Source organism: Sinocyclocheilus anshuiensis, unplaced genomic scaffold, assembly GCF_001515605.1.
Source record: "Sinocyclocheilus anshuiensis isolate Anshui unplaced genomic scaffold, SAMN03320099.WGS_v1.1 scaffold396, whole genome shotgun sequence".
NCBI lineage: Eukaryota > Metazoa > Chordata > Actinopteri > Cypriniformes > Cyprinidae > Sinocyclocheilus > Sinocyclocheilus anshuiensis.
This window is the reverse complement of record NW_015558623.1, coordinates 219446-230777: the sequence shown is the minus strand read 5'-3', so window position 1 is coordinate 230777 and position 11332 is coordinate 219446. Positions and strand designations below refer to the sequence as shown.

General features: G+C 38.5%; 1 protein-coding gene across 1 annotated transcript in view; it reads left to right on the top strand.

Annotated features, from left to right (window-relative positions):
* The window catches only part of LOC107680689 (protein polybromo-1-like), a 15860-nt gene that overhangs the window by 3441 nt on the left and 1087 nt on the right, over window positions 1-11332 (top strand). Inside the window, exons 8-25 of the mRNA XM_016476698.1 lie at window positions 148-246; window positions 331-416; window positions 490-581; window positions 1735-1942; window positions 2041-2182; window positions 2538-2620; window positions 2730-3009; window positions 3636-3741; window positions 3856-4519; window positions 5455-5666; window positions 5820-6014; window positions 6110-6267; window positions 6556-6798; window positions 6883-7028; window positions 7152-7309; window positions 7974-8157; window positions 8958-9162; window positions 9488-9686. Of these exons, the coding sequence (XP_016332184.1) occupies window positions 148-246; window positions 331-416; window positions 490-581; window positions 1735-1942; window positions 2041-2182; window positions 2538-2620; window positions 2730-3009; window positions 3636-3741; window positions 3856-4519; window positions 5455-5666; window positions 5820-6014; window positions 6110-6267; window positions 6556-6798; window positions 6883-7028; window positions 7152-7309; window positions 7974-8157; window positions 8958-9162; window positions 9488-9686 (3460 nt within the window). The remainder of the gene's footprint in view (window positions 1-147; window positions 247-330; window positions 417-489; window positions 582-1734; window positions 1943-2040; window positions 2183-2537; window positions 2621-2729; window positions 3010-3635; window positions 3742-3855; window positions 4520-5454; window positions 5667-5819; window positions 6015-6109; window positions 6268-6555; window positions 6799-6882; window positions 7029-7151; window positions 7310-7973; window positions 8158-8957; window positions 9163-9487; window positions 9687-11332) is intronic.

The window sequence follows — 11332 nt, the reverse complement described above, 5'->3', positions numbered from 1 at the left end:
TTATCATCATAATCGGAAACACACTGGTTTGTAGCGCAATAGTTTTACCATGTACTGCACTTTGTTATTCTTCTAGTTATTTACACAATGAATCAGAAATCTCTAATATTGACATGAAATGGCTTACTTGCTGTGTTCTGTTTTTAGGCGGGACATTACAAATCCATCAGTGCCATGGCCAAGGACATTGATCTTTTGACAAAAAATGCCAAAGCATACAATGAGCCAGGGTCACAAGTTTTCAAGGTTTGTGCACTTTATACCCTTGTTGTCTATTCATCAACTATAACTCCTTGTATACAACATAAACTAATTTTTGTCTTTTTAAAGGATGCAAACACAATTAAGAAGGTATTTGCCCAGAGAAGGACTGAGATTGAGCAGGCTGAACCCACTAAATCTAGCCTCCGCATCAGGTATTTCTTCTTTTCCTCAACTGGTTGCTTTGAAGATGCATGTTTTAGTCTGTAACATGCTGTGTTTTGCTAGAAATCGGAGGTCTGCTCAGGGTGACCGGCTGTCTGCCATCACTATGGCTCTTCAGGCTGGATCTGAAAGTGAAGAAGACTCTATTCTCAAAGGTACGTATCTGCAGTTCCCATTGTCTATAGCAGGGATGGGCAACTTTGATAGTGACGAGGGCCAGCATTTTTTCTCCTTTATACCAAGGGGCCAGATTACTCATCCACATCCACACACCTTTTACACCGTCTTACTCTATTTCCTTTTTATTGAAGGAAATTAAAGTATAACTAATGTCATTTGTTTTTAAAGATTTTATTAAGTATAAAACTTGTGCAGTTATGCTAATTCAGAAGGAAAACTTTGTTGTCAGTGGACAGAAATATTACCCCGACAAGCCAATGTAAACATTTCAATTGCATTGTCTGTAAATTTGCAACAAACAAATATACAGAGGTCCTTTTTTATTAGTAGCCTACAGAACATTCTCAAAACAACCTAAAAGGATCTGCACTTCACATTTCAGCCTTTAAACAATTTTTTAAGAAAAGGGATGAGTCAAAAGTATCAATTATTACATTAATTTAAACAATTACCATCAATGAATTATTATATTAAATAACATATATAAATATATCTTAGTGTCTTAATTGTTTAGATTTTTATAATGCATTAGCTTTTTGTCGATCCACTGGTTCACATTTAAAAATATGTAGCAAAAATAGCAGATGGGCTTATTGAAAAAGCAAATTCGTTCTCTGCCCGCAGGTTTCACTTTCGAAACTGCGCATATAGTGGTTTCCCCGGTAATCGCAGTACACAAAGCTGACCTGCAGCGCTCAAGTTTATTCAGTGAAATCGTATCCTTTTGAAGTTTAATCGTCATATTAATCCATATAGCAACAGTTTTTCATTTATTATTTGCTAATGTTAATGAATGTTTACATCAGAGTGCACGTCCTACTATGCTGAAATTAATAGGGGAGCGGCAGGAAACTAGCGACCTCTCCTGGTTGGAGATAGTATTAACATCATAAACTGAAAGCAATTTTTACGTGACTTGCTTTTCTAATGTTTTAAAATGGATCATCTGAGTCTAAAATGATCCAGCGGGCCAAGGCCGCCAGTTGCCCATCCCTGGTCTATAGCAATCCATTTGAGAGAGTCTGCCAACTCTACTTATTCAAAAATACATTGGCAAGGTCTGCAACTTAATATATCTGAAGGATTGTTCTTTGAAGTAACTTTGTCTGTCATTATACTTTGTCTCAGGCACTGTACGTTATGACACTGGAGAATCGGAGGCCGATTGCGGTCTCAGTGCAGGTGACCCAATCTTCTTGTTGTACCAGTCAATGCGAGGAGCCCGAAGCGTTCAGGGGCTGCTTCTCGCTGAACCCTTCCTCCAACTGCCCACACGAAGGGAATACCCAGACTACTACCATCAGATCAAAAACCCCATCTGCCTACAACAGATCAGGTGTGCATAACCCACATGATATATCTACTAATTTGAATCGTAAAGTTTGAAAACAGTAAACATTTACACACACTTTTCATGTTTTATATTCTTTATAGGGATAAAATGAAGAATGGGGACTATGAAGGAGTTGAGCAGATTGAGGCTGACCTCACGTTAATGTTTGAGAATGCTAAACGCTACAACATGCCCAACTCCACCATATACAAACGTGCTCAGAGGTTACAGCAAATAATGCAGGTCAGTCTGCTTTAAGAACTAAAGCTCTTCTCCAAAACCTAGTGAGAAACCTATTGCAGGAATGTCCTAGTGTTTCAGGGAAATGAGTAAAAGAGGGTTATTTTGGTTGAATTTGTGTTCTAGCAAAAGAAAAGAGAGCTCCGAGATGACAATGAAGGAGACGTCTCTACTGCAAATTCAGAATTGGGAAGTGGTAAAAGGAAACGTGCTCAGAGGTTACAGCAAATAATGCAGGTCAGTCTGCTTTAAGAACTAAAGCTCTTCTCCAAAACCTAGTGAGAAACCTATTGCAGGAATGTCCTAGTGTTTCAGGGAAATGAGTAAAAGGGTTATTTTGGTTGAATTTGTGTTCTAGCAAAAGAAAAGAGAGCTCCGAGATGACAATGAAGTGGACGTCTCTACTGCAAATTCAGAATTGGGAAGTGGTAAAAGGAAAAGGTGATTTTTAAATGACATTACTCGCATTATTTTTCACCCATATGACTTGCAATCAGGAATAATTTTTTAGCATTCTTTTCTTTTTGCTACCATAATCTGGTTTTTAAAGCCACAAGAAGAACACCAAGAAAAACCGAATGAAGATGCTGTATGCTGCAGTGACTGAGGCACGTGAGGCAGGCACTGGACGGCACCTCTGTGATCTCTTCATGGTGAAGCCCTCTAAGAAGGATTACCCAGACTACTACCAGATCATCCAAGATCCAATGGACCTGCGTACCATCGAGAACAATATCCGTACTGAGCGTTATAACAATGAGGAAGCACTTATGGATGGCATGAAGCTTATGTTTCGTAATGCCCGCCACTATAATGAGGAAGGATCTCAGGTGGGCATCATAACTTTATTCAAGCTGAATGCTAAATTGTAATACACTACTGTTCAAAAGTTTGGGGTCCAGATCTTTAGAATTTTCTATTCATCAAAGAATTCAAAAAAAAAAAGTCACGGTTTCCACAAAAAATATTAAGCAACAAAAATCATTTTTAATGTTGATAATAATAATAAAAAATGTTTCTTGAGCAGCAAATCAGCATATTAGAATGATTTCTGAAGGATCATGTGACACTGAAGACAGGAGTAATGATGCTAATAAATTCAGCTTTGTGTCACCGGAATAAGTTGCATTTTAAAATATATAAAAATGTAAAAAAACGTTATTTTAAAGTGTAATAATAATTCACAATATAACTGTTTTTTACTCTGTTTTTGAGCCAAAAAATGCAGCTTTGGTGAGCATAAGAAACTTCTGTCTAACTTTAGGCACTCATTCTTATCTTTTGCAAGTATGTCTATGATGAGAATGAGATGTACTACAGCAGTTAAACGAACAGTTCATCCAGAAAATAATATTGCTTCATTATTTAATTGTGTGAGAATATCGTGTCTAAAATTGAATAGACCTAATAGTATAATTTGAAATTTATGCTTGCCATTTCATTTTTTTACCCGCAGGTTTATAATGATGCGAACATCTTGGAGAAGATGGTTAAGGATAAACAGAAGGAGCTTGGCCCTCCCCCCGAGGAAGATGACATGGGCTCTCCCAAACTCAAGCTTCGTATGTTTTTTGGCTAAAATTGGACACCTTAATGAACTAATGAAGACCATCATTTTAGATTTAACTACTTTTTTTTTTATTTTATTTTTTTTACTAAATTCCTTTTTTTTCTAGGCCGTAGTGGAGTTGCTGCCTCCCCTAAAAAGGCCCGCACTCACACCACACCACTCCAGCAGAAGCTTACTGATCTCTACGAAGCTGTGCGCAACTTCACAGACAATCGTGGCCGACGTCTCAGCACCGTCTTCCAGCGTCTGCCTTCACGTTCTGAGCTGCCTGACTATTACGCCGCCATTAAGCGTCCTATTGACATGGAGCGTATACGCAGCTACATGGTGCAGGGACGCTACCAAGACGTCGACTCGCTAGCAGAAGATTTAATTCTTATGTTCAACAACGCCTGCACCTACAACGAGCCAGAGTCTTTAATATACCGAGATGCACTGCTGCTCCATCGAGCCTTTCTGGAAGCTCGTCGACAGATGGAGGAGGAAGAGGATGGAGATGAAGGTGGACTGGGTGGTTTGTCAGTTGCCTCTCTCGTGCATGAGCTCATCCGGAACCTCTTCGTTTCGATGATGGGTCACCAGGATGACGAAGGCCGCTGCTATAGTGACTCTTTGGCGGAGGTTCCCGCCATTGACCCTGCTAACCCAGAGGACCCACCCCTCACTTTAGAGATTATTCGTAATAATGTGGATCGTGGTCGCTATCGGAGACTGGATGTGTTCCAAGAGCATGTGTTTGAGGTGCTGGAGAAAGCAAGACGTCTCAACAGGTAAGCAAGGAAGAGTGTGAAAATCAGCTATTCTTGTCATCATTAAAGAAACTGGAATTCAAAAGATGTCACTTTCTATAAAATGAACAGGAATGGCATTAGGCTTTAAAAATGGCAGGAAAAAAAAGAAAAGGCTCCATATGACTTGCTCTATGAGCCAGTGTTTTCTCTTCCTTTCGTTGTGTCTTTTTCAAACCTCATTCCTCAATTTAGCATATGAGTGAGTCATATCGGACCACTTTTATGGGACATTTATTATGCATATTATTATTATCAATATTTTATTATGTAAGGGTTCCTATGCAGTATGGAAAAGTAGGAACTTAGATTTGAGTTATTTCCAGGTCAGGATAAGTATGGAAAAAAACTGAATGGTAAAAAAAAAAAATTCTGTTTTCTAAAATATAAAATAGGGAATTTCAAAAAAATAAAAGCACATTTTACCAGAAGAGTATTTTTCATGATGTTTAGAGTAGGTATAGTAAAAGTATAGTGATCATTTAACACAACTGAATGAATTCAAGACATGTATATTCAATACACAAATTATTTCCATTATTTGAAAATATTTTCTAAATAAATGTAATCAGTGACAATATTATTTTAAAACTTGAAATATGACTTTAAAATATTTAAAATGTATGCAGTCTGTGAAAGTGTATCAAAGGTAATCCTGTAGTTTAGCTTTTCAGTTTTTATTAAATGCTTTGCATTGAACACTCTGGCATATTTGGCAACATAATAGCAATAGTTCCATGGAAGAAAAGATTTTGGAACGACATCAGAGTGAATGATGAAAAAAATCTTCATGAATAATTCCTTTAAGCTCCATTCAAGTCTAACAGATTGAAGTTTGACGGTAGAGTCATCATGAATAGAAGTCAGTTTTAGAAACGGTAATCTCAGAATTCATTACAGCTGTTGTGCACTTTCAGGACCGATTCTGAGATCTTTGAGGATTCTGTGGAGTTACAGCATTTCTTTGTGAAGATCCGTGACGAGCTGTGCAAGAATGGCGAAATCTTGCTGACCCCAGCACTGAGCTACACATCCAAACATCTGCATGCCGACATAGATCAAGAGAAGAGAGAGAAACTGCCCCAAGAAATTGAGGAAGATCGGCTGAAACGGGAGGAAGACAAAAAAGGTTCTTTGCTATTGATGTTTTCAGAAATTTCTTCGCTGTTGCTTTTAGCATTTTTAAAGCTATGTAACACCTTGGGATACCCTTTAAAGTCTTGCTGCTATAATGACTGTTATAGAAGTGTAATAATGTGCACTTTGCTTTTATGATTAATAGCTCTTCCAGAAGAGGACAAAGCAGAGGGTGCTGCAGGAAGCCAGTGGCCCTCTGGTCCTCAAAGCTCATATAGTCAGGACTGCAACTTTGAGAACAACACCTACAGCGTGGGAGATTGTGTGTATGTTCAGCCTTCAGAAGCGAATTTGCAGCCTCACATTGTCTGCATTGAGAAACTCTGGAAGGACGAAGCTGGTGCACACATTCTCACTTTTTCTTTATTGCTGTTGCTTAATTCTCTATTGCTTTTTCACTGACATATCACCTTCATTTGTCCACATTGACTGCAGGTGAGCAGTGGATGTATGGATGTTTGTTTTATCGTCCAGGAGAAACTTTCCATCTGGCAACGCGCAAGTTTCTGGAGAAGGAAGTATTCAAGAGCGACTACAATAACCGTGTGTCTTTCAGCAAGATCTTGGGGAAATGTGTTGTGTTGTTCGTAAAGGTGAGTAACATGAGCCACAGCCAAAATATGTTTTATGTTAGATATGTTTAAATTAATTATAAATGTATATGACAAAGCCACTTTGTCATCTTTAAGCCACAAGAGGCTATGCGTTGCACTGAAAGTAAAATTAATGAGATGTATATAATTCTATATATATATATATATAATTCTTTATTAATGCTAAATATGTATGTCTATATTCTCATACTTTACTTTCAATATGTTCCTCCAAGCTCTTGATGTATGTTGCATTTAATTCTCTTGAATGTGGGATTATTGTTTTAGGAGTATTTTAAGTCGCAACCGGAAGGCTTTAGACCCGAAGACGTCTATGTCTGCGAATCCCGCTACACTGCCAGGACCAAAACCTTCAAGAAGATCAAAATATGGTCCATGCCACCAAGCTCTGTCAAACTAGTCCCTCGGGAGGTTCCGTTACCCATAGTCAGAGTTGCCTCCATGTTTGTCAGTGCTAAAGACAAAGTGTCTGATCTTCCTGATGGAGAGAACGGGGGCTTCGTCGAGAAGGTATGAAGGAAATTAATGACTTTGAGTACTTTTTTTTTTTCTTAAATTAATCATATAACACTATTTTGAACCTACTCTCCACAGGAGCAAGAAGACGTTCCAGTCGAAGTGGCCAATGGGGAGCCTGGATGCCAGTACTATGAACAGCTCCGCTACAATGACATGTGGCTTAAATTGGGTGACTGTGTCTACATACGCTCCCACAGGCTGGTGCGACCACGAGTTGGCAGGTGGGCACAATCATGCTTATTTTACAGACATACCTCATTATAAAAGTACACATTGACCACAAAGATTTGACAGTAATATAAGCCTACAGCAATAGTCTGAGTTGTTATGGTTGATATGGACAGAATCGAGAAGATGTGGTTGCGGGATGGAGCAGCATTCTTCTTTGGACCCATCTTCATCCACCCTGAGGAAACAGAACATGAGCCAACAAAGATGTTCTACAAACGTGAGGTGTTCCTCAGCAGCCTGGAGGAGACCTGTCCTATGACCTGCATCTTAGGTATGGGCACGGAGTGAATTCATTGTAATTGTAATGAAATCCTAGTGTTGCCAACCATTCTTGTCACCTGCTGGTGCCTTTGGGATCATTAACATGCTGAGAGACTTTTCATTTCACAAAGACACTGGAAATACAATGAATTCCTACTTCTTGTGGAAGTTTGCAAAAACTATACTATACTATACTATGTTCCTGTGGCTCAGTGGTAGAGCATTGCATTAGCAGCGCAAAAGGTTGTGGGTTCGATTCCCAGGGGAACACACATACTGGTAAAAAATGTATAGCCTGAATTGGATAAAAGCGTCTGCTAAATGCATAAATTATTATTAAATTATTAATTATTATTATTATTATTAAAACTAGCCACCTCCAAACCCTGAATGCATAATTGAATCACTTGTGCGGGATCACTTGGCTCGAGTACGAACAAAAAGCAGCCAAGTGAAATAAATGATTGCAGATCCAGTAGCAAATTTATCATGTTGAAACTTCTAAGACTGCATTCCCACAAATGGGAGTTATACAGCTGATTAAGTGCTTGAACATTTTCATTTTAATTCCTCTGTTCTCTTCTTCGGTTCCTTACCTTGTATTGGAAAAAAACTGACTCTATTTGAAAATTTACTATAGACCAAATTTTAAGTCTTTATCTTTCTTTTCACAGGGAAATGTGTGGTCTCCTCTTTTAAGGACATACTGTCCTGCAGACCAACTGAATGTCCAGAAGAAGACATGCTCCTGTTTGAAAGTCGCTACATTGAGAGTGAAAAGCATATGAAGAAGTTTAAAGCCCTTAAACGCTTTTCCCTCTCAGCCAAAGTGGTTGATGATGAGATCTTCTACTTTAGGTGCTTTTTACTTTCCTACCTTACTTTTAGTGGGCAGTATGTGTTACAGCCAGAGTGTGTTTATGTGAATATGAAGAGGTTATTCAAAAGTTCCTTAGTATGTCTTATTGCTGTTATTAAAGGGGTCATATGATGCTTTTTTAAAGATCAGAATCATGGGAGTTGTCGTATTCATCTCCACAGCCGATGCAATCCGACGGGACTCGGGCAGAAATCATGTTCATGGATGAGCTAATGATTTGTTAACGTAGTAGAATGAAGCAGGGTGAGGCTGAAAGCCGTCGAAGCGAAACGAGGCCGCTGAACTAGCGTGACACACGGCTCGAAAGCAGCGGAGCTTTTATTATGACACAGTCAACCGCTTCCGCTCCTTCCGGTCATGTTTTATCATACTAGATACATTTGAAAGTTCTGTTATTATGCAACTCTGTGCAGTCGTCATCGGTCTAATAAAACGCACAACATATTAAAGCGTATTTGGTGTTTCCATGTTTTCTACAAAACAAAACCGGAAATCGAGGGGTTATGACGTCATTGGCAGGCGACACAATGACACTATGGACACGCTCACTGTCACTAGTTAAAATTGCTTATTTCTCTGGATTTAAACATTCTTCGAAACATTTGGGATAATGTAAGTACACAAGTCAGCAAAATATATAACACTGTTCTAGTGGTTTTTGGATATTTTAATACAAAAAATCTTACATATTGTGCCTTTAATGTGCCAGACTTCAAACTAAGGCTTGAAATGACTGACTGGGTTAATCGACTAATTGATGCTTTAAATTAATTTTCAGAAAACCCACCGTGCCCCAGAAGGTGCCATCCCCCCTGCTGGATAAGAAGATTGAGGAGCTAGAGGCTAAGTTTGCAGACATGGAGGATCTGGATGAAGATATGGATGATCTGGATGATGACGACGAAGCAGCAGCGACGCCCTCAATGCCACCCAGTCAGGCATCTACAACCAGTGACGTGGATATGCCTTATACACCACCACAGGTACTCCAATCTCCCAAGAAATCAGTCATTACCCATCCTGTCCAGTTTTATGTGCACAAGAATATTCCGATATTAATCATTTTACAATTGTGTGCATCATAACTAGTGATTTTTAGCAAACATGAAACAATTAAACATGAATAAATATTAATTTGTGTTGTGGACATTATATAGTTAGTTATTATCAGAAATCCATTGTTTTCTGATAGCTAGTTATCATATTCAATATACAATCATATATTCAAAATCTTCAACTGTCTAGTTTTAATTTGATCAACTTCTATTCTCCTGACATTTTCTTTACACCCCTGTTTGCGTTGCACAGTCCACACCAAAGATTAAGGGTATGTCAAAAAAGGAAGGAGCCAAGCGCAAGATCAACATGAGTGGCTACATCCTGTTTAGCAGTGAAGTGAGGGCTATTATAAAGGCTCGTCACCCTGATTTCTCCTTTGGAGAGCTGAGCCGACTGGTGGGCACAGAATGGAGGAACCTGGAAACTTCTAAGAAGGCAGAATATGAAGGTACGTTCTCAACCCTTCCTGAGAAGTTGCTCTAGTCCTGATTACTATAGTTCACCTCGCATAATCAAAGATGTAGATGAGATTGTTTCTTCATTGGGACAGATTTGGAGAAATTTAGTATTACATCACTTGATCACCAATGGATCCGCTGCAGTGAATGAGTGCTGTCAGAATGAGAGTTCAAACAGCTGATATAAAAACATCACAATAATGCACATGACTCCAGTCCATCAATTAACATATTTTGAAGTGAAAAGCTGCGTATTTGTAATAAACAAATCCATCATTAAGATGTTTTTAACTTCAAACCTACTACTTCTACTATCCATAACATTGCTTTCTCTTAATGAAAAAAGTCGTCTCATCCGAGAGGAATACGCACAGGCCAAGTGCCGTTTACAAGCGAAAACAGTCCAAAATGGTTCTAAACAAATATGTTGATGGATTTTGATATGAGGGGATGGAGGAAGCAATATTAAGGTGTTTAAGGTATTTTGGCTTGAATTGATGGTTTGAAGTTAAAATGTCTTAATGATGGATTTGTTTCTTGCGCGCACACAGCTTTTCACTTCACAAGACAGTAACTGATGTTGATTTGTTGTTGATTACTTGTGGATTACTGTGATGTTTTGTGATGTACTGTGATGAGCTGTTGCTAAATTTATCCAAATCTGTTTCGAAAGAAGTAAAATCATCTTCATCTGAGGCTGAGTAAATTTTCAGCAAATTTTAATTTTAAGGTAAAATATTCCATTAAAGGGGTCCTATTATGCTCTTTTACAATGTCTTGAATTTGTTTTGGGGGTGTACTAGAACATGCTCTCATGCTTGGTGGTTTGAAAAACGCATTTTTTTTTACATAATTTACATTATTACAATACCTTTCTCCCCATCCTGGTACAAACGGCTCGATTAGTTCCGGGTTTGATGAAGGCCCGCCTTCCGGAAAACTAAATGTGATGTGATTGGTTAGCTGTCCCAGTGCATTGTGATTGGCGGTTTAGTTAAGGATGGCGTCAATATTGCCATATCAATTTGAGCCGGATTCAGACCCAGAGAATATTGAACAAGACGATCGCGCAAAACCTTTGCACACACGAATATTGCAAGACATATTAGAGTGGTAACGTTATTGTTGTTTTTTGTTTTTTTGGCTAAATCACGTTTTAGATGGGATGTCAACAACCACTTAAAAATAACTGCATTTACTATGTACAGATAAATGCATATGTATTCTTTTTATTATTTAATTCTAACATTATAACATGAATTGCAGTGACACTGTTATACAGTTGAATTTATTTATACCATAGTCCAGTGTTTCCCAGGCGGCATATATATGCAAACTCATTCTCTGCCAGCAGGAGGCGCTGTTGGAGTTGCAGAGATCAAGGTTTCCCCGGTAACGGCTGTACACAAAGTAGCGCTCCGCTCAAAAAAACACTGCTTTATCAGACATTACATGCAAGATTAAATGAAAATGACATCCACTTTTCTGAAGACAGTCGGTTTCCTTCAGAAATACAGTGATATAAAAACACCCGCACTCAATGTATGGGAAACACTGTAGTCTCATAATTGAAGTGTAAATTCTGCAGATTACATCATTGTCCAGTATTGTACTGTCAGCAATTTATTATAAAAAC